This window comes from Danio rerio, chromosome 2, assembly GCF_049306965.1.
Source record: "Danio rerio strain Tuebingen ecotype United States chromosome 2, GRCz12tu, whole genome shotgun sequence".
In the NCBI taxonomy this organism is placed as follows: Eukaryota; Metazoa; Chordata; class Actinopteri; order Cypriniformes; family Danionidae; genus Danio; species Danio rerio.
The window spans coordinates 44712408-44736500 of NC_133177.1; the positions used below are offsets into that span (position 1 = coordinate 44712408).

The window sequence follows — 24093 nt, forward strand, 5'->3', positions numbered from 1 at the left end:
AAAGAAAGAAGTTGAGAAAGAAGTAGAGAAAGAAGTCAAGAAAGAAAGAAGTCAAGAAAAAAGTAGAGAAAAAAAGTCAAGAAAGAAAGCAGTCGAGAAAGAAGTCAAGAAAGAAAGCAGTTAAGAAAGTAGTCGAGAAAGAAGTCAAGAAAAAAAGAAGTCGAGAAAAAAGTAGAGAAAGAAAGAAGTTGAGAAAGAAGTAGAGAAAGAAGTCAAGAAAGAAAGCAGTAGAGAAAGAAGTCAAGAAAGAAAGAAGTCAAGAAAAAAGTAGAGAAGAAATAGTCAAGAAAGAAAGCAGTCGATAAAGAAGTCAAGAAAGAAATCGAGAAAGAAGTCAAGAAAGAAGTTGAGAAGAAAGCAGTCGAGAAAAAAGTCAAGAATGAAATCGATAAAGATGTCAAGAAAGAAAGAAATCAAAAAAGAAAGAAGTTGAGAAGAAAGCAGTCGAGAAAGAAGTCAGAGAAAGAAATCGAGAAAAAAGTCAAGAAAGAAAGATGTTGAAAAAGAAAGAAGTTGTGAAAGTAAGCAATGTGTAGAACTACCGTTTGTCCTGAAAAGGTTGTTTTTAACAAAGAGCAAAGAAAGCAAGCAAGCTAGCAAGAAAGAAAGAAAGAAAGAAAGAAAGAAAGAAAGAAAGAAAGAAAGAAAGAAAGAAAGAAAGAAAGAACTATGAAGAGAGGAATGAATACAATTGAAAATTAAATGTTCTTTTTTTTTATTAAATTTTAAGGGACAGTTGCAAAAATTTACATTTAATTACTCTTCCTCATGTGGATCCAAACATATGACGGTTTCTTTTTCTAAAATAAAAAAATCAAGAAACAAAACAACTGGTTTAACTAAACTCTGAATCATCATGACTCTACTGATCGACAGCAAAACATTAATCATCCACAAACCGGCTGCGACAAGTGCCCTCAGTGGTCGTCTTGTACCACATTGACAGATTGATGACTGATTCTGTCACTCACTGATTTGATCGCTGGAACTTTCTGTGGACTTTATTACCATGACTCCAGTCCTCTGATGGCTAAAATTACAATCAAACACTTCATTTGTGCTAATGCAAAATCTATACGAATTTAGACGTGCGCTTGAACTAATTACTGGGTCAGTGCTGATGCAACAGTCAACACGACTGCGTGTCCTGTAGTGTGGAAACAGAGCTGCATGTAGCATCACATCATTGTCAGCGGCGTCCTGCTCTACATTACAAAGGATTTACTTTATCGATTTTAAATTGGCAGAGAGCTTCATTGGACTGGACTCAAGTGGAAGAGCCATCTGCATAAACATGTTGGCTCTTTGACTATAATTCAAAATGTCTATATAGAAAAATATATTTAGATCAATTTTGAAATGCAATATGCGAAAGCTTGCTACACCTTGTTCCACACAATTCATTCATGTTGTCCTAACACAAATCGATTACGTTAACTTAAAAAATTCGAGTGGATTGAACATAAAACAAGCACCCGGAGGAAATCTACACCAACACTGGAAGAACATGCAAACTCTACACAGAAATGCAAACTGGCCCAGCCGAGACTCGAACCAGCGACCTTCTTGCTGTGAGACGAGAGTGCCAAACATTGAGCCTCTTTGTCTACCTATAAACAACATATTATTGTTTATATATAAACAATAAATTTTTAACATATTATTTAAGTGGAAAGAAAGTATCACTAAAACTTCCAAAAGTGTATTACTGTTGCATAAAACAGATTACTTTCAATATGTAAACCAACACAAATAAATACAATAAATATCATGACCCCTTTGTTAAACACAATTGTGTTTCAGGACAAACAGTAGTTCTACACCTTTCTTTCATTATAACTTTTTTTTAATAAAATGGGTAGCTTCTCATTAGACATAGGACAATTTAGACCCGTTTAAAGTGATTTAAGATCTGCAAATCAATATTTCAGTGAAATTAAGACTTTTTAGGCCTAAAATTTAGTTGAAAAATTGGTAAGACTTTTAAAGACCTTGCAGACACCCTGAACATACAAAATTTTGTATTAAATTGTTCATTTGCTGCAAATCCATTGGGATATATTTATCACGATGCGCACATTTGCAATATTTTTATATGCTGAACAGCCCTAATAAAGATCTATAAAACTAGAATAAACCTTATTAAGATTTATAATTATTCATAAACCAAATTAATACATTAAGATTCTTTTTCGTAATGTTTAAAAATGAAACTATAACAACTCATTGCCCAAGCTTCTTACAAGAAGAAGAACAACAGAAAACATACAAATACCGCAAAGAATTGTAAATTCAATAGTCCTGTGAACATATTTAATGTTTAGTAAATCTCAGTTCAAATGTTTGCTCAGTCAAAAAGAATTAATATTTTTATATACAGCAAGATTGCATCAAAAATTGACTTCCAAACATAAGTAATGTTTCGCACAAATTATATTTAATTGAAATATTGAAATATTTTTAAAACTTAATATAAATACTACTACTACTACTACTACTACTACTAATAATAATAATAATAATAAAAATAATAATAATAATAATAATAATAATAATAATAATAGTAATAATAATAATAATAATAATAATAATAATCTGTCTATCTACAGTCCTGAGCATAATTAGGTATACCCTAATTTAAAAATAAATATTTATATCCGTTTCTCAGTGAATACAGGCAATGTATTTTGATGCATTTAAACAAAACAGATTTATTAAACAGATATGTTTAGTCACTAAACATATTTAGAAATTGAATGATAATACAATTGAATTCAAGCAAAATATTGCAAAAAACAAAAAATACAACCTACATAATTTCACCTAAATTTGTTTTGTTTTTTTTGCTTCTCTTAATTTTTCCTCTTTTTAAAATTTGTTTTTAATATTTTTCTATAACATATACATTTGAGTGTACAAGTTTTTGGACCGTTATCATCAGATATTTTGTTCGATAAGCTCCAGATGTGGCTTCAGTACTGACTAATCTAATGTATATGCACAAATATAATATTGTATAGCTTCCTATTTAAAATATGAAATTTGAATATATATATATATATATATATATATATATATATATATATATATATATATATATATATATATATATATATATATATATATATATATATATATATATATATATATATTAGGGCTGTAACGATACACCAAACCCACGATTCGGTTCGTATCATGATTTTTGACCCACGATTCGATTCGTATCACGATTTTTTATTTTATTTTTTTCGTGTGGGGTGGGAAAAAAAAGATTTTTAAAACTATTTTTAATTAAATAACATTTGAAAAATCTTTATAAACTAAACATCAAAGAACAATATTAACTATGCAAACTATTAACAATATAAATAGCCATATATAAAATAAATAAATAGCCAAAGATCACTTCTGTTTTCTTTGTAACAAAATACTGTTGAAAAACCAAACAGAACTAAACTCCTTTGTTTAGATGGTTCAAGCATGTTGAAAATTATTTTTCAATCAAGTTCTCTTACAAAGAAAAAGTAAATTAAATAGCTAGGGATGCTCATTTAGTTAATTTTGCTAACCGACAACCGCCGCTCATTAATCGGTTATAACGGTTAACTGGTCAGATTACTATTAATTTTATATTAAACAAATTGACGTGTCTATTTTGTGTATGACACATTAAATATTGCATTTTAAAATACTGATTTATTTTTATATATTAATAGTGGAACAGAACAACAGAGCATCTTCACGCACCTGCAGTGTTTAGCACAGAAGAGCAGAATAATCTAAATAAAATAAATAAAATAAATAGGACTGCCCTAAATTATTTTCACTTAAATAATTAATTTATATTACAAAACGAAAATACTGACTGATTCTTTTTAATAACCGGCATGGGCTTTTTTTTCAATCATATGTTTTTTTCTTCCGTCAAATAAAAATAGCTGACTTCCTCAAATTGCTTGCTCCACGGAAAATATGCATTTATTTAATGCCCCGCTTTTATTATTATAATCACAAAACCTTTACATTTTTAATAGAAATCATTATTTTAAAGATTATGTCCTGATATAGCCTATGCTTTCCTCTCCCTCGCGGTTCAAGTGCGCGCTGCTTGATGAAAAGACAACAACAACACGCGCGCATTTGTAGACTTTTTGTAAACAGTTTGTTTAAATATGATATTGCATTAATCTGCGTACATGCTTTAAGCTGTAAAATAAAAAGTAAAGCCTTTTTGTTGCGTTTATTACGCAGATCCAGGTCAACATAAGCGCTGGTTTAGTATCAACAGGTCTGTATCAAACAGCAATATTCTTCTTCCATTTTGCTTCTTTGGCAAATGTGTCTGTAGACACGGGTTATACGTTATCGTCCCGCAAATTAAGTATGCCTTGCAGTTAAACAAGTGGCCGAAAACGAGGCGCACCTCACTGCCTTTATATGTTGACAAGGAAAAAAGAAGAGGCGCGGTCCTCTTAAGAAAAGACTGAATCAGCTGGGTATCGATTGTGCAAAAGTGTTGCTGTCTGTGTTGTTACAATTGTAATATTTAATACTAAATCTTGATATTCAAGATTTGTATATTCATACAGCTCTGGATAACTTAAAACAAAGATTAGACCTTCAGAGCGGTGTTAATGCGTCCTGAAGTAAAGCGAAACGGCTATAAACTCCAGCAAGATAGAGTGATTATATGCAGAGCCATATACCTTTATCTCTAAATAAAGTATAACTATAGAAACTGTGTTAATTTTAACTGAAAGCTTCGTCGTGTTTTCTGACCTCACGCACCTGTCAGTCAGCACTCTCAAAGGTTCAAACAGAAAGCGCACTGCACGGTTACAGAAAAGTTTGCGCTGTTACCTGACATCTGGTGAACGCCCATCCCTCTCTGCGCAGCCACATTAACAGTGTGAGCAAACCATCGTATATGCGCTGAAAATCCGGCCGCTTTGACAGCATTGGCAATGTTTCTGGCGTTGTCGGTTGTCAAGCGGGGTTAAGTTGGTTTTGTTTTTGATATTCTTGACACATTCAGCACACACAGCTTCGTGCAAGCTCTCCCGGCTAAATATTGCGAGGGCTTAAACGGAGCAGTGCTTGTAATGTCGAACGAAAAAAGTGTTAATTAGCTCAACTTTTGCAGGCACGCGTGACGTTATTGGAAAGGTATCACGGGGTGGGTGTGTCGCGATTCTCCCTTATCACACCGCGACACAGGATCGTAGATCTGAGTGTCGCGATTTCGATTTTATATCGTGTATCGTTACAGCCCTAATATATATATATATATATATATATATATATATATATATATATATATATATATATATATATATATATATATATATATATATATATTTGTTACAGTATTTTTGTTCAAATATATGCAGCAATGGGAAGCATTCAAGAAGCATTCAAAAAATCTATCAAACCCTAAATTTGGTAGTATATACTAGGTTTAGGAAACAAATACAGGGGTAAATTTCATTGTCATTGTCTTGAATTGCTTAATTCATTCATTCATTTTCTTGTCGGCTTAGTCCCTTTATTAATCCGGGGTCGCCACAGCGGAATAAACCGCCAACTTATCCAGCAAATTTTTACACAGCGGATGCCCTTCCAGCAACCCATCTCTGGGAAACCACACGCACATTCATACACTACGGACAATTTAGCCTACCCAATTCACCTGGACTGTGGGGGAAACCTGAGCACCCGGAGGAAACACACACGAAGGCAGGGAGAACATGCAAACTCCACAAAGAAACGCCCACTGAGCTGAGGTTCAAACCAGCGACCTTCTTGCTGTGAGGCGACAGCAACTACTGTGCCACTGCCTCGCCTTGAATTATTTAATAATACTTGAATTACAGGGTCATTCTAGCTATATTCACACAGCAAGTTTTATTACTCTCTAAAGATTTGTTTTTTGTTTGTTTACAAAGATAATGGATCACTAGATAAAAATCTCACCTCTAGTATATACATGTTCATGAGGTGAATTGTTTAACCAATAAGATTTAACAGGAGGCTTGACTATCCAGCACAAATGGCTTGCTCCAGGTTACACTATACTGTAAAAGCTGTAGTCCCTTCCCATCAAGAGAAAAAAATAAGACCTTTATTTTATTTTCTTTCATGTCTTTCTTTTCCTTTCTCCTTTATTTCACTCCTCTTAGCCTGCAAGAAGGACAGTGGGTCAAGGAAAGAGCATGCGGTGCGCTGGGGTTTTCGGTGTGGTATAGAATGTAAATGAGGTGTGTAGTGTGAATTACTGCGGGCCTCTGAATGAGCTCTAACCGTAGCCGAGCGAAGACAAACCGCCGGCACGCTTCAGCCCCGTTCCAGCCCATATCCATGAACATCACAATGCTGCTATTCCTAATTAAAACCTGGTGTGGTGAGTCTGAATGTTTGATTGATAAATGAGACGTTTAAGTCACAAAGTAGGAAGGCAGTTCCACAGGATTATTAAAAACATTAAATCATTGTCTGCCTGGATAAATTGACCTGGACAGGTACAGATGAAGCTCTTTTTTGCTCTTCTGCTGTACTCTTTAAAAAAGTAAGTTGTTGAGACTTTTATTTCATTATGTTGATGTACTTTTGCACATCATTCACTTGTGTCAAACTAATCATAAGAGGGGCGTGGTTAAGAATTTTGTGGCTGAAGCATCAAACTGATGTCAACAGCACTGTAAAAAAAATTAAGGCAACAAACTTCAGGACATTTTTAAGTTGACTCAACTTTCAACTCAATTACTGCACTTGACTCGATTTAAGTTGAGTAAACTCAAAAATGTCCTGAAGTTTGTTGCCTTAAATTTTTAAGTTGAGTCAACTTTTTTTGTCACGATAGTGGAATTTGGTACCAATCGATACTGATATTTCCTGCTAACATTTGAGCACTATTGAGCGCCATTGTGTTCAAATGCTCAACAGAAATAACTGTGGCTGGCCGTGAAGGTCATCAGTTCACCAAACTCACTGAATGTAAACACAGATTTAGGGACACTGGAGAACCTTGTTTGTAAATTATTCCATGCAAAAGGTGCTGCATATTTAAAAGCTTTTTTCCTCATCTCAGTCCACACTTTAGGAACAGAGAGTAAATAAATATACTGTGAACAAAGGCTATAGCTAAAGATAGTTTTTTTTACAAATGTAGATATGATGGGAGTAAACCCAATAGAGATTTGTAAACAAAGATAAGCCAATGCTTAAGCCAAGAATGGACAAAGCAGACCAACCTACCCTAGTACAACACACAATGATGAGTAAAGGATTTAACATTAATTATAAATCTTTGTGCACCATGGTAAACAGTATCTAATGCATGCAGACTATGAGACGAAGCATGCATATAGATAACATCACCATTGAGCATGGGACGATAACCGTTTTCAAGGTATACCGCAGTTTGGAAAAGTCATGGTTTTAAAACCACAAAAATTTTGCTATATCGTTCCTGTAAGATTTTTATATTTACGATTTTTTTTATTTACGATTTTTTTTATTTTTTTAGGACAACAGTATCTCCAGCAGAAAAGATATCCAAAGACGTCATTTTAAATTGTAAAGAAATCAGTGTTTTTTAAGCATTATTTAGCCTGACATGTTTACTCTTAAAGAGTCTTACAATTAAAGAGTCTTAAAACGTCTTAAATTGAAAAAAAAACAACAACAAATTTTAGGCCTTAAAAAGTCTTAAAAAATATTGTGTTGTAGGTCTTTTTTAACTCTGTTTACTTATTAATATGGCTTAATTATCTTCCTTACAATAACAATCGTTTTTAAAAAATTTTAGGGTTTTAACTTGGCCATTAAAAGTTCTTTAGGGTTTAGCCTTGTGTAAGTCTGAAATTTAATCCATTATGGTCTTAAAAATGTCTCAAAAAGTCTTAAATTTGACTTGATGAAACCTGTGGAAACCTGTTTACTGCTCCAAAATATTTTAAATGTTTCTCAAAATAAAATATATTGTGTTCAAAGGGGGAAAAGTTTGAGTTTTTACCCAGACATTTAAAAAGAACAGATTTTAAAGCAGGAATCACAATACCGTAACACCCTAAAATATTTTTACTCAAGGTTATCGTTCCGTCTGAATCCTATACCGACCCATGCCTAATCACCGTAGTCCAATATCGACATAAATGTTGCATCAACCAGCTTCTTTTTAACATCAGAAGAAAGGCAGTTCTTAATTATACAATAGAAGCCTAAAATCAATTTAAATTTTTTCACCAATTGCTCACACAAAATGTGAGAAGTAAAAGAAAGTGTGTCATCAATTAAAATTCCAAGACATTTGCACTGGGACACCAGTTTAATCTCTGCGCCATGAATAGTAGTAATAGAACCTAGCTTTTGCTTAGTTTGTTTTAAATTTGATGACCTTCACAGCCAATTACAGTCATTTCTGTTGAGCACGTGAACACAATGGCAAATCAGCGGGATTTAGGGACGTGCTCAGTGCTCAAATGTTAGCGGGAAATTTATGTTTTTAAAATTTCAGTATTGACTGGTACCAAATTCCAGTATCGTGACAACCGTGGTCAATAAAGAAAGACCACGACTCCAAACTCAGAAGCAAATGGTCAGACTTTAATTAAAGAAACAAAACAAAACAAACATATAACAGATAACCAAACAAAATTTTTTCGTGGATTAAGGGTCCACGCTACAGTTTTTAATTCTTTCCGTCATTCACACTAAAATAACTAAAAACACTTTAGTTCATGTACTGCCCATGCAAACAGATGCAAGACCTGCAACATATCCACCTGGTGTTTATTTGCTTTCTGTTTATTTGAAACTTTGCTGCAAAACTTTAAAACTGTCGTCTGTTTACGCTGCTAATAAATAACTTGAGTAAACATTCTGTGAACTTTGAAGAGAGTCAATATGTACAAACTGTCATTAATCTTTAATAAAGTTGGCAAAAGGAACAGAATTCAAAACATCTGATTTACATGTCCACCATGTTAGCTGAACTGGTCACACAACTGTGTCGAAAACCTTCGTTATTATAGTCCACACTGGAAAACAAAAATGTCTTTTTCAAATGTATCCACAGCGTTAGAGACATCGTTTTCAAAAACGTACATTTTCTTTTCCCAAAAACACCATCTTAGTGTGAACAAAGGTAAAAACAACAATGTGCCCTAGCAAAATAAACATTGCAAGTTTTGATTTTACAGCATAAAGTTAAAATGTTGGTTCTGAATACTTTCTTTTTCTCTACAACACAGTGGTGCAGGTATCTTCATGAGGGAGGTATGAGCATGACAATGGTAATCGGAGAGCATTGATGTCACTGGATACAAATAAATGCAAGAGCCATACATTGATATATGATATATAAGCCGTGTAAGAAACCTACCCTCTACATCAGGTCTCTATGAAACATTATTTTGCAGCAAAACTGCCACCTCGCAGCAGGAACATGATTTCAGTATTCAGAGCTCAATGAGAAGATGGAAAATCAAGACATTTGAACTCAATTCACACCTGAGTCATAAATAGATTGACACAGACTCTTAATTATCACTAGAATACTATATGACATAGTTGATATAAAACTTGTTAGCCAGGTATTAAACAATCATTCATGATTTCTTATTGATTGGCAATTGCGTGGTATTTAATGACTTCACATAACTTAGCGAAGAAGATAATGTAATAAAGGATTTTACATTTGTATTTTAATTAATCGACTTGCAATAGGCTTTGAAATTAACCTCCATTATTTAGAATTTTATTGACAGAAGATTTAAAGCTTTCCTAGCAGACTAACAAACCAACTAAATAAATAAACTAATTATTAAAAATATGGGTAAATTAGCGTAAATGATACATGTTTTGCTATTATTATTATTATTATTATTATTATTATTATTATTATTATTATTATTGTTGTTGTTGTTGTTGTCAATAATAATAATAATAATTATAATTATAGTAATAACAATTATTATTATTATTATTATTATTATTTATATTAATAAAACAATTCAGAACATTTTTATTTATTTAATAATTATTATTTTCGGTTTTGCTATTTGATAATCTTGATATTAATAATAATAATAATAATAATAATAATAATAATAATAATAATAATAATAATAATAATAATAATAGATATACTTTGTGTTTCTTGTGTATTATTTTTCATATTTTAATATTAATTTATCACCAGTCATAAAAATACTAACAATAAATATGGAAATAAGTTCTTATTTCCTGTTGTTGTTATTATTACATTAATTAGCACTAGTATCAATATTATTATTTTAATTTATATTAATAATAATATTAATTATTTAAAAAGATATAAGTATTTTATTTCTTACTAATTATTATCAAGATAATAAGATAATAATAATAATAATAATAATAATAATGATAATAATAATAATAATAATAATAATAATAATAATAATAATATTTATCAATGATGGTAACTTTATATTAATCTTATATGAATTCTTAATTTATCAATAATTTTGCTAATTAAATATATTATTATTATTATTATTATTATTATTATTATTATTATTATTATCCATACTGTCATGATTATTCATTTGATCTTTTTCAAGCATTACCATATTACCAATCACTGTCCTTTTTTATAAAATGAGCGATTGTCACATCTTGAATGGCCACTAATCTGAACCTCAGCATTTAGACTGCAATTATAAGGCTGAATTACAAAAACCACAGCTATACCAACTGAGTTTTTCATTCTCGATCCTGAACGTTCCCTCTCGCCGTGTGTCCCATTAATTAGTGCCTCGTTGAGTGCTAACGAACACAACTTGTGTCAACAGCTATAATGTAGCGGCGTAACTGCGAAGCGAGTAATCTGTTGTGTTGATGTTCTCCTTCTCCGATAAAACACACGTTTGTCGTCTGAATAATCGAGTACACAGATGTAGAGCGTTTTGCGGCCCTTGACAAACAGCCTGCTGCAAACTCTGTGTCCAAACACACAGCATACGCAAACACACACACACACACAAAGAAAGCAAAGCAGTCCAAGGAAGCCTCTTTTGGGTTTGGATGCCCAGCTGGTACTTGAGTCTGGTGTTTGGCGCCACCCTTCACAAGCTGCTACCAGCCAACGCACCACAACAGCACCAGACACGCAGCGCGCCAATATAGTCCTGCCCTGCCAGCGCTGCCTGCCTGCCAACTAGCCCGGAAAGAGAGAGAGAGATGAAGAGTATTTGTGTGAAGATGGAGAGGGTTATAGAGTGATTGAGGAAGACCTGGAGGAAGAGACGGGCTGAAAATGTGAAGTGTGGCAGATCTGGGCTGATAGATTGTCAGTTTGAACCCTTATCAGCTATGATAACTGAGCTGTAAAGAGCCATGTAATCCTGAAAGTTGATCTGAAAGTCTCTTAAAGCATATATAAAAGTAAAATATTTACACAGTATTTATCTTTAGGGCACATGTCTACTGAAATGTTGTTTTTCCTGAGCAAAGTTTTTTTTCAGTTTTTTTTTTTTTTTAATAGAAGCGCCACATATTTAAAAACACCAGTAGTTTGGCGAGTCATTAAGTGTCCATTTTTTACGCAAATTGCTGAATGCTTACCATTTTTTAAATTTAGAAAAACGCTATGACTTTTTTTTTTTTTTCTGTGGTACAAAAACACTTTGGTGGACAGGCGCCCTTAATGAAAATAAAAGTAACAACAGGTGATGACTCATTATTATTATTATTGTCCAATCAAATGCTTTAAGGAATAAGAATGCCACACTCACATACCTCTCGTTTATTTTATTATGATTGAATAAAATTAAATACTACAATAAGTTCTATTTCTCAACTTTGCTAAACTAAACAAAAAAAAAACCTAAGTAATAAAATAAAATAAAAGCAAATTAAATTAAATAAAATGTGACTGCTTGTAAATGCACCATAGTTCAATTGCTTTAAGGATACATATATAAAAGCATATATATAAAAGCATATATATATATATATATATATATATATATATATACATACTGTTGAATTCAAAATTATTAACCGCCCCTTTGATTTTTTTTTCTTTTTTAAAATATTTCCCAAATTATGTTTAACAGAGCAAGGAATTTTTTTTCTTTTGAAGAAAGTCTTATTTGTTTTATTTTAGCTAGAATTAAAGCCGTTTAAAAAAATTTAAAGCCATTTTAAGGTCAAAATTATTAGTCCGTTTATGCTATATTTTTCAATAATCTACAGAACAAACCATCATTATCCAATAACTTGCCTAATTACCCTAACCTGCCAAGTTAACCTAATTAACCTAGTTAAGCCTTTAAATGTCACTTTAAGCTGTATAGAAATGTCTTGAGAAATATCTAGTAAAATATTATTTACTGTCATCATGGCAAAGATAAAATAAATCAGTTATTAGAAATTAGTTTTTAAAACTATTATGTTTAGAAATGTGTTGGGAAAATCTTTTCTCCGTTAAACAGATATTGGGGGAAAAACAGGGAGCTAATAATTTTGACTTCAACTGTATATGAGCCATCTGGACCCTGTTTGTTTTTGCATAGTCTAAGCCTGGACATCAGCAGCATCCTGCATTTTGAAATAAAAATATAGCAAGACAAATATTTACTATTTTTAATAATAATAATGATAAAAGCATTTTTGCAGTAGGACATGGATCAAGAACAAAAACAGGAATTATTCCCTCATTTACAAACATAAGCTCTTTTCCAAATAATACTCCTTGTAATCCTCTGTTACCTTCTTAATACTCATCGTCAACTCCAGTAAGTCTAGCAGAAATATTAACTAGTGAGCAAAAAATATTAATTTGGCTGATTATTTTGCTTGTTTCAAGGGGAAAGCTCAATTTATTTACACATTCATTTAAATAAATATGTAATTTATTATAAGTAATTTATTTTACACATTAATTTTAAAAACAAAACATTTTGTACTCTTTAAAAAATGTTTCTTGATTTTACGATTTTTTAGATATTTGGACTAGAAACGAGAGAAAAACTTAAAAAATTACTAATAAAACTAATAAAAGCATTTTTTGCAGATGGACATGGATCAGGAACAATAACAGGAATGATTTCTTCATTTACCATCATAAGCTCTTTTCCAAATCCTCCTTGTTATCCTTCTTGATACTCACCATCACAACTCCAGTGAGTCTGCCTGAAATATTAACTAGTGAGCATGCTCAGTACAGCCCTGCGCGCCTCACTGGACAGCAATCATAAACAGCCAGTGGCTTTAACTTTTCACTCACGGCAGTGCGCCAACACATTCAAGCAAAAAAAAAAAAAAAACATCCCATGTTTGCTAACAAAATTCCTCCTATATTACAGAACGCTCTGCTGTTTTGAGTCCAATATCCATATGGTAATAAAAGGCCGGTGAGAGAGCATGAGTTTTCAATATAGATTCTTTACACAGGGATTCTCTTAACAAATAGCCTGGCGTCTCCTGCATTTTCCACAGCGTTTACGTGCATGTGTGTGTGTGTGCATTCCTTCATTATCATTATTTGTGTGTGTCGTCACACTGCCCGCACTGCCTCTCCTTCCCCCAAGCCAGCAACCGAATGGCATCATGGGGGAAAAACAGCCAGATTACCCAATCAATCTTCCCTAGAGAGAGAGAGAGAGAGAGAGAGAGAGAGAGAGAGAGAGAGAGAGAGAGAGAGAGAGAGAGAGAGAGAGAGGGAATGAGGGGGAAGGGAAAAAGAGAAAGGCAGACTCACATATACACACACACGTACGCACACACAGAGAATCAACATATAGCAGGCAATTTCCATATTATGCTACAGTAATCTTCCTGACGTCACAGCAGCCGGCAACCATCAGAATGATTAATTGGAAAGCAAATACTCCAGATGCAGAGGATGCTTATAGAAATGTCCATACTGGGGGGTGTGATTGTGATTTGTTGCAGGCAGGACTCAAAGCTTAGCGCGTCTATAGCAAGTGCATTAAATGCTTTGTTCACAAATGGGATTTTCGCTTAAAGGGGACCTATTATGCAAAAATAACTTTTATAAGGCGTTTAAACACAGTTGTGCGTGAATATAGGCTGCCTCTAATGGTCAAAATCCATTTTGTTTTTTATGATTACACTTTGAGAAACACTTTGATTGACATTCTCCCTGTGTATATGTCATCAAAGGGGGAGAGCCCCGCCCATTAGTGACGATCTCACCTTCATTAGAATAAATAGCCCTGAGTGAGAAGCAGCCGTCAGTCGCTAAAGTTTTGAATTTGCCCCTTTGTTGACACTTAGGCTTTTTTATCTCCACCCCCTTTAAACAAAAAGAGCCTAATCTCATTTGAATTTAAAGCGACAGTTTAACTCAAAGTCTGAACAGGACAATTTCAAAGACTTAGAAAACATTATCTATAGAGTATTTTGAGCTGAAACGTCACATACACACTCTAGGGACATGAGAGCCTTATTTTACAACTTTTAAATAAGGGCATAATAGGTCACCTTTAAGGGTCTAGGACCCAGTAGAGGGCACTAAGCTTAATTTAAAATGGGCCGCAAAATAGCATGAAATTATTACAAAGACTACATAAAACGCTGTTTAAAATGTTGCTAACACAGCTGAAAATCAAAACAAAAAATTATGCTTTCTATTTAACTTCACCTAGTTTTTTTTTATAATAAGGGATTATAAAAGCAAGTGCAACTAAAATTGCTAAAATTATATGTTTTTTTTATTATTAAAACGAATTAAACTTTTGTGTTTAGAAAGAGAAATGAGATTTGCAAATCCTTCAAGACCTTAATACAGACATCATTTAGTTTTTACCCAGAATTTTTCTAAATTATTTTATAATAGATAAAACAAAAAAAGTTGGTCATTTTAGACTATTGTGAATCATTCATTCATTCATTCATTCATTTGACTATTTAATTATTTAATTGATGGTTTGTTTGTCTGTCTGTCTGTTTATGCGTGTGTGGTAATCTATAATTTAAATACATGTAAGAAGTTTATGGTAATATGCTGAAAATATAGTAATTAAAAATTCCTGATTAGATACAATAGGTTTTAAGCTCAAAAAAAAGTTGTAAATGTCAATATCAAGTCAAAACTGACCTGGAATATATAAACCAAAGGTGTCCAAAGTAGAGCCCGTGGGCTAAAGTTGGCCCATGGTAACCTTTAGTTTGGCCCGCCATCTCATCTGAAAGGAGGGAGAATGATGGGGAGAATGCCATTTCAAATTTAATGTATACCCATTTGTTTCTTTGTTTAATTGAGGAGCTACAAAAAAGCCAACTAAAATTAAATGTTTCATATAAATCAGACTTTTAAAATGTAAATGCTGTCACTTGACAGATCGAGGACAATGTATAAGACATTGGTAAAGAAATCAAGGCAAAGACGGGAGCAACTCGACTAGTGTATTAAGTACTGAGCTCCATTGTGTTATAAAAGGGATTGTTTAATTTTACTTTAATAAACTAATTCTAAAACATTTTTAGAATTACACTGCCTGATCATTTAATATGTTTTAAAGTAAGTTTTTCTAGTTATTTTTAAATAATAAGCAAACAAATGACCAAATTTTATGTGATACGGTTTGGTTTATTTCACTTCGACCCACAGCGCTCAATCAAGTTTGGTTTTTGGCTCTTTAAAAGAAAATTTTGGGCACCCCTAATATAAACAGTACACATTTCATAACTTATTTTTGTTGTTATTTACATTTTGTAGTGAAACAAAAAATATGAGTCTAATCATTTAATTATCTAAACTATTTTATTCCATTAACTGTAATAATTATCTTTTTTTAAAAACTGTGCAAGATAGATATTACATTTACTTTTAGATGATACATAAACTTTTGAACCATCTCTAGCAGGACTGATATAAGATGTACCTGGATCGTCCGCCAGATCTGAAGTGTAAGCGTGTTGTGATCCGTCGGCAGCTCTGTTAATCAATGCTCATTACCAAGCTTTACGACTCCTTAAGCCCAGCAGAAAGTGAGGAGCACACAGACGACTCTGGCATTTAGAGGTGTTGTGTCCCAAAATTCCATCCCCATTGCCAAGACACCAATCCCACAAAATCCCTGGATTAGCCCTCAACCATTCCTGGGATTAGAGGATTAGACTGTTATATTCCATTATCTTACGCCGAGAGGATTCCTGACCGTCTTCATTGCGGCACAGAAGCGGCCAGGATGGCGTGGTCAACAAACAAACACACTTTCACACATAGTCACACACAAATACACACACACACACACACACACACACACACACACACACACACACACACACACACACACACACACACACACACACACACACACAGATATATAGATATATAGATATATAGATTAAAAATGAAAAGATATTATTAAATATTCTCATTATTTTAATTATTTATACAATGCCGACCATGTTATTTTACATTTAATTGTTCAATTTCCGTACTTCAACAGTGTTAGACTCCATAACTGACTGTTTTTTGCTTGTAATTGATTATATTTTATGCAGAAGCAATGTATAGAAAAAGACTTGATCGTCTCCGTCAATCTAAATTAATGAAATCTTTCCAGTAGAGCCATTCAAATTATCTAGTGAAATTATATTCATATCGCAATATATATCATGGCAAAACAAAATATGGCATAGTCAGATTTTTCCAATATTGTGCAGCTTTAATTTATACACCCAAACATATGCATCTACACGAGCACACATACACATACAGGCCTCGACAGATCTGTGACCCAACATGAGAGCAAAGGGATCAGAATAAGAACATGATAAATCACTGAACTCAAGGACACCCTAGTAGCCGCAAAGACCTTGCCAAGACCAGCACACATGATACTGAAGCACTACAGCACACATGGGCCCTTTTATACACACATACACGTACACAGATACAGTGGCAGAGAGAGACTGAAGTGTTTTTGCAGTGGAACACCAAAAAATATATACAATCATTTATTGGTCATACAACAATAGTTGTTTCAAGACTTAGAAATAAGTATTTAGTGCATGCACAATATTACAAGTGTTCTGATGTCATGTGATAACGTAAATAAAGGTCAATTTATATAATTGCCACAGGTCAATTTATATAAGGCTATTGTTAAAGAGAGTTTTTTTCAGTCATGGACTTTTATTGAAAAGGAGAATATATGTATCAAACAAAAAACAAATGTGTTCTGTAACTAAAACCATTTCAAATACTTTCATTTTCAAATTTATTGAATAAAAATGCAAGATAAAAATTGTAAAACTGACAAACAAAAAGAAACAGAATGTTAAATAAAACAGTTACAACAACAAAAAATGTACAGCATTTTAAATAAACAGAAAAGTGCTATTTAAATGTAAGACATTATTATTATTAATTTGTTATAATTATTTATTTATCTATTTATTCATTTCTAAAAACTGACAAAGGAATTAAAGCTAAATAGAAATAATAAAAATGACGACCTAAAAATATCAAATAAAACTTCAAACTAAAGCAAAAAAAATATTGTTAAAAATCTAATTCATTACAAAAATGAGTACCTAAAAATAAACAAATAACAAAATTATCAAAGTTAAATTGAAGATTTTAAACTTTAATTCATTCCCTCATTTATTTTCCTTTGGCTTAGCCTCTATTTTCAGGGGTCGCCACAGCGGAATGAACCCCCAACTATTCCAGCATATGTTTTACGCAGCGCATGCCCTTCTAGCTGCAATGCAGCTAAACAGTGGTCTCTTGCTATTTGCAGGAGTTACATTCTAAAAAAATAACCCACAATAGGTGAAATCCGCGAAGTAGTCTGCTTTTTTTTTTTTTATAGATGTTTTAAGGCTGTAAAACCCCTCACTACACACTTTATAAACTTTTCTTAGACAGGTATTACTTTTCTAGGTATAACACTCTCAAAGTTCAAACTGTTGTAGAAAAGCAAGTCCAGTATTCTAAAATGAAACAAAAGACCAAAACCATTTGATCTTCATTTATTTATTCCATAATGGCGGCCTACTGCCGTGTAACTTCTACCTTCATTTAGCATATTCAGAAGTTTAACTTTTTGTGCGATGGTTAGCATCTTCCACTGCCTTTTGGGTGTTACCTCGGGTGCCTTTGACAGTGCAGAATGTTTCGTCAACATTGTGGGGAGAAAACTTGCAAACATACAGTGCAGCTCTTCAGAGTCACACTGCTAGGGATTAAAGATTGATGCAAATTTGACAAATTGAACGCATTTTGTACTGTACAGGAGACACGGCACGGAGGAAATTGATCGATAATGAGATTGATTGACTATGGTCTATAGTCAGGACGCAGAACACAATGCGCGGTAGAAAAAAAGCATGTCAAATTGCACTTAAAAAATCCACGAAACTGCGAGGCCACCAAAAAAGTGAACCGAATTATAACAAGGGACCACTGTACACACTCATTCACAAATACACTATGGACAATTCAGCTTTTTCAATTCACCTATAGCGCATGTCTTTGGACAGTGGGGGAAAGCGGAGCACCCGGAAGAAACCCACACCAACGCGGGGAGAACATGCAAACTTCACACAGAAATGCTAACTGACCCAGTCGGGACTTGAACCAGCAACCTTCTTGCTGTGAGGTGACAGTGCTAGCCACTAAGCCACCAAACATCCACTGAGGAACGAAAACAGCAAACAAGCCAACAACAACATGAGGATTTTAGTGTGAAGTACTTCTTTAAGCAGATTAAGAGAATGTTGGAGGATAGGGGGGTTGGGGGGAGGGGGGGGGGGGGGGTAGGGGGGGGGGGGGGGGGGGGGGGGGGGCTTGTGATCAGAAAACGCTCAGTCGGTTTCAGAAAATGGAATATTTGCACTTCTAATGAAAGGCCTGGGCATATTTAATCATGTTTAACCAAGTCATTTAAACAAGTAATACATTTAAGATCAGTGAGAGACGACATGCGTGAGGCGTTTGCAATGAGCTATTAGTAAAATACTGCAAATCACATCCCCGAGGGGGGGAAACATTTCCTCTGGAAACATTTTACTCAAATATTTGGTTTGGTTTTTATACAAGGCAGTGCAACGCTGGTTGGTTGTGTTTCCTTCCAGATGTTGACACGACTGCTGACAGTGAGCAGGCCCTTCAGAGCCGTCGTCTCCATAAACAGCAGCAGTCAAGTTCAGCAGACAGACTAGAGGTCAGGCCCTCTGAACTAACCCTCGTCCCACCAGCCACTAAATCACATTCGCTTTTTATCACTCTCGTTCGGTCTTTCTGAAGCTTCTAAAGCACATGTCAGAAGAGTGCTTTGTGGAACTGTCCTCAAATACTAAACATACTTGTTCAACAAACTAATTTAAGGAATATCACCAGCTAATTAACAGTGCACTGTAAAACTCAACAGTCAACTTTATCAAATGAAATGAGTGTGGTTAACTCAAAATGTACTGCAAGTTAATTCTACTCATTTAAAAAGAGTTTTAAACTCGGTGTTGAAGGTTATACCTCATTACTTCAACTTAAATTGAGTAAGTTCACAGTACTCGTATAGATTCGTTTTTGACTCATATGGTTTGTAGCAATCAGTTTCCTCAAACCGTTTGAGTTGCCTTAACTTATTGAGATTTACAGTACTCAGTTGGTTTGAGTTCTCTTCATTAGTTGAGTTTTATTGAGCTCAAATTGCTTCGTTTACTCAAATTAAGTTCACAGTACTCATTAGAATTAGTTTTTACTTAAAAGGTTTGTTATCTGTTGTATCTGTAGTTTTTTCTATAATCAGCTTTCGCCTACTCCCAGGTTAATAGAAAACTCTACCAACAGCATTCTCAATAGATAATATACAACTTAGAACACAAATTTAGTGAGTTTTGAAAAAAAAAAGTTGTGGGAAGTAAGTGATAAACTGTATTTATATATATATTACCAATTAGCAATGACCAAAAATCATTTCACTCGGTATGCTCGGTAGGGCTGTACAATATATCGTTTCAGCCTCGACATCGCAATGTGATCATTTGCAATAGTCACATCGCAGAATATGCAGTGTCAATTTTGTATTATAATTTATCCTTTGCATGTGTGTTTGAGGCCTGTGATTGTATAATGATTTTTTTTTAAACATTTAGGCATATGAAACGGCCCAGTTTGTAACTTCAAAAACGATTAATTTGATTAAATTAGATTTTTGTTATTCAATTGCTGTACCTGAATATTGTTAGACTCAGAAAAGGACAAATCACTGTTTATATCAATTATATACTTTCTTTTTATTGTATTTATAGATTGTTTATTATATTTTATGCAGATACACTGCCCTACAGAATCATCCCAATCAGTCTAAAATGATCAATACTTTGCAAATAGAGATATTCAAGTCATCTGGTGAAATTGTATTCCTATCGCAATTTATATCGCAGAATAACAAAATTTGTTAGATTTGTTTCATTATTGTGCGGTCCTAATGCTCAGCCAATTTGTTTAATTAGGGAAACATCAAATTCTCTTAAACTGTTTGCTGGCTGACAATTAAATTCTATATTTGGAATCACCAATAAAATTAAACAAAAACTATGTCTTTAGATTTGTTTCTAAACCAAAAATTCTCACAAATTTTTATGAAGAGCCAAAAACCAAACTCTTTTATAATAATAAAAAAATATAGAAATAAGAAAAAAAAAACTGTAATCACCTTATCACAGTAAAAACAAAAACAATCCCATTCATTACACAATGGAGTTCAATGCCCAATACACAAGTCAAGCTTTGACAACACACCCCATCATTCTTTTCCCTGTTCGCAGATGAGATGGTGGGCCAAGTTAAAGGTTACCATCAGACAAATTTAGCCCGCAGGTCCCTAGTTTGGGCATCTCTGTTCGTAACTTTCGAATCACACAAAATCTGCAGAAACTGTCCTAAAAACACAGGTATGTACTGAGCCACTCCCCTAGAAAATCGTCAATGTTTACTAACGACTAATGAGTGGTTCCTTTACTAGAAGGTGGGGCTTCATGCATTACGTTGATGGTTACACTCTTCCCCATTAAAAACTATATAAGTTACACGTCTTGTGTATTCTTTAGTCTTTGGATATAATCCAGACCCAGTAACGATACGTCCTAATTAAAATCTTCACACTTAATCTAGGTTTTATTTATACCTGACACTAGAGGGCACCACAGCACAGACAACAACCAAGACTCAGGTGAGCAATAATGGCGCAATCCCACGATCATAATTTTCTTCACTAATTCATTTTCTTTCAGCTTAGTCCCTTATTTATCAGGGGTCACAACAGTGAAAGGAACCGCCAACTATTCCGGCATATGTTTTTCGCGGTGGATGCCTTTCCAGCCAAAACCCAGTACTAGGAATCACCATACACTCTCTACTTTACACGCACTCATACACTATGGCCAATTTAGTTCATTCAATTTACTTATAGCACATGTCTTTGGACTGTGGGGGAGACTGGAGCACCCGGGGGAAACTCACACCAACATAGGAAATACATGCCCAGGCCCAGCCGGGACCCGAACCAGCAACCTTCCTGCATTTATCCTATTGAAAATGGACTTGCTACTTTCATCTTTGTGCAAACATGTTTTTCATACGCACATGAACTGCATCTTACAGAAGTGTCAAAAGCTTTTTCACACTTATTTTAATGTTTAGTATTGCAAACACAACGTTTTCAATAGTCATGCATCAAAACAACAGCACGACCCACTCAAAAAGGATTGGCAACCCATCAGTTGAGAAACACTGGTGTAGAATACAATCAATTAGTTTGAGGCCCGCTCTGAGGATTCACTTCCATTAAAAACCACACTGCAACATAGAGTTGACAACCCTTATGCGACATCAGTTCAACAAACATATCCATAAACCAAATGTTTACAGTCAACCGGTTCTGAGCCGTCCGTCTATCTTTTTCCCGCTCTCACGCCTGCAGGCATCCCAGCAACAACAACTGACATTTCATTATGCCTTTCACCGTTACTGAAATATTACATCTGTGAACGCAAAGCATTCAGTATGTTAATCAGATTACATGTCTGTCTGTGCAAATTAAAGAAGCTGCTCAAATCTGTGTTTGCGGAGCTGCTTTATTAAAGCCGCTGCTGGAAAAATAAACGGAAATAAACATCCCATTCTTGTCCTCCTAATGCACACAATTACATACCATGGGCATTTTTGAAAAATGACAACCAGGAAGAAACAGGATCTGGAATGAAACACTCATGTACACACATAACGCATCTAACACACACTAATTCATGCGAAAAGCTTCTATTCAGCTCACTTAACCGTTATGTGCTTATGGAGCACTTGCATCCTGTGACACTTTGGTAAGCAAATCTGCTGTGTGTCATCCACTAAACACCATCACATCAATACTTGAACAACAGATTGAGTCTGAGGCCCGGCCCAGCGCAAAACGCCATTAGTTAAAGCACAGCTCCGCCAAAAACCAGCGACAAGACTGAAAGATCTGTCATTCACTTACATAGTCATGGAAGGCCTTGGCCTCGCTGGAGTGCTCGCAGGTCTCCCGGCGGTCTGGAGCGGCACAGTACAAATCCCAGAATACACTGCAAACAGAAAGAGGAGATAATGAGACAGATGAATACAGTATAACTGTAATATAAATCCACATGACGTAAATAAATATAGATGCAATTAGGGGTGTGAAATCACACAATTCCAAATTTTAAGATGATTCTTGATCTACACTGCTTATTAACTAATGAATTGAAATACTTTGAGGGGTCACACGGTGGCTCAGTGGTTAGCACTTACACCTTACAGCAAGAAGGTCGCTGGTTCGAGCTCTGGCTGGGCCAGTTGGCGTTTGTGTGGAGTTTGCATGTTCTCCCCGTGTTCACGTGGGTTTCCTCCAGGTGATCCGGTTTCCTCCACAGTCCAAAGACATGCGTTATTATAGTTGAATTGAATAAGCTAAATTGGCTATAGTTTATGAGTGTGAATGAGAGTATATGGGTGTTTTCCAATGCTGGATTGGAAAATGACTGAATGAATGAATAAATAAATGGTTAAACAACTTTGAATTAGGGTCATTGTAATGATCATCGATTTTAAACATGTTCAAGTGTTCACACTTAGCTGATGATTGATTATAAACCGTGTTTGGCATGCTAACCCGGGAGAGAGAGCTCATAAAATCCTCGAGTCCAGGGCTCCCTCCCCTTCCATTGCAGAACGAGAGGGTAGTTGAGCCCGGGTAGATCTCAAAAACTCCCCTGCTGTTGTAGCTAATGAACAAATAGGAAGTGCTATGAAGAGATAACTAGGAGCAGGTCTATAGTGCCGATTTCGATTAATCAATTAAATTAAGTTGCATATTTTTGGACTGTGGTAGGAAACCGCAGGACACGGGGGAAACCCATGTGAGCACGAAGAGAACGTGTAAACTTGACTGGCTTGGTGAGGACTAGATCCAGTGACGTTCTTGCTGTGAGGCAACAGTGCTAACCCCCGGGTGCCACTCATCTAGGAAAGGAGGAGTAGGGGTGGAAGCGACTAAATCTCAACTATTTAGTCGCCACTTCACTTCCTAATCTGCAATTGCCTCTCTGGATATACCACTAACTGTACACAAAAAAAAAAATTATAATAATAATAAAAATACAAAAAAAATTACTAAAAAAATAAATTAAATTTTTACTAAATTACTAAAATATTACTAATACTTTCCTTCTTAGACTGTACAGACCTTAAACTTGCCTATAGCACTTATTCATTGTTGCTCTTATAGTTTTGTAAATTGCTTCCTTGTCCTCATTTGTAAGTCGCTTTGGATAAAAGCATCAGCTAAATGACTAAATGTAAATGTAATCATCTTAAAGGCTTGTATACACCGGGACACTTTTTGTTGGCATTTATCGTCAGCGTTTTTCAAAATACATTTCCGGATTTAAATAAGCAGCTCCATGTTTATATCGCCTCAGGGTATCTTCTTAAATGTGCGCTCGCATTGACAGTTTTAAGCTTGAGCGCCTCCATGTGCTGTTTAATGTAACTTCAGCAGCTCCACGCATGTGAACAAAAGTGGCATATCAAAACAAAGAAATGAG

The 24093-nt window shown here is 34.4% G+C and overlaps 1 protein-coding gene across 2 annotated transcripts in view; it reads right to left on the minus strand.

The window, feature by feature from the left end:
• zgc:110158 overlaps positions 1 to 24093 on the minus strand; it is a 148587-nt gene that overhangs the window by 82648 nt on the left and 41846 nt on the right. For both annotated transcript variants that reach the window (NM_001020567.2, NM_001362582.1), the window contains 1 exon segment: positions 22506 to 22590. In NM_001020567.2, coding sequence (NP_001018403.1) covers positions 22506 to 22590 — 85 coding nt within the window.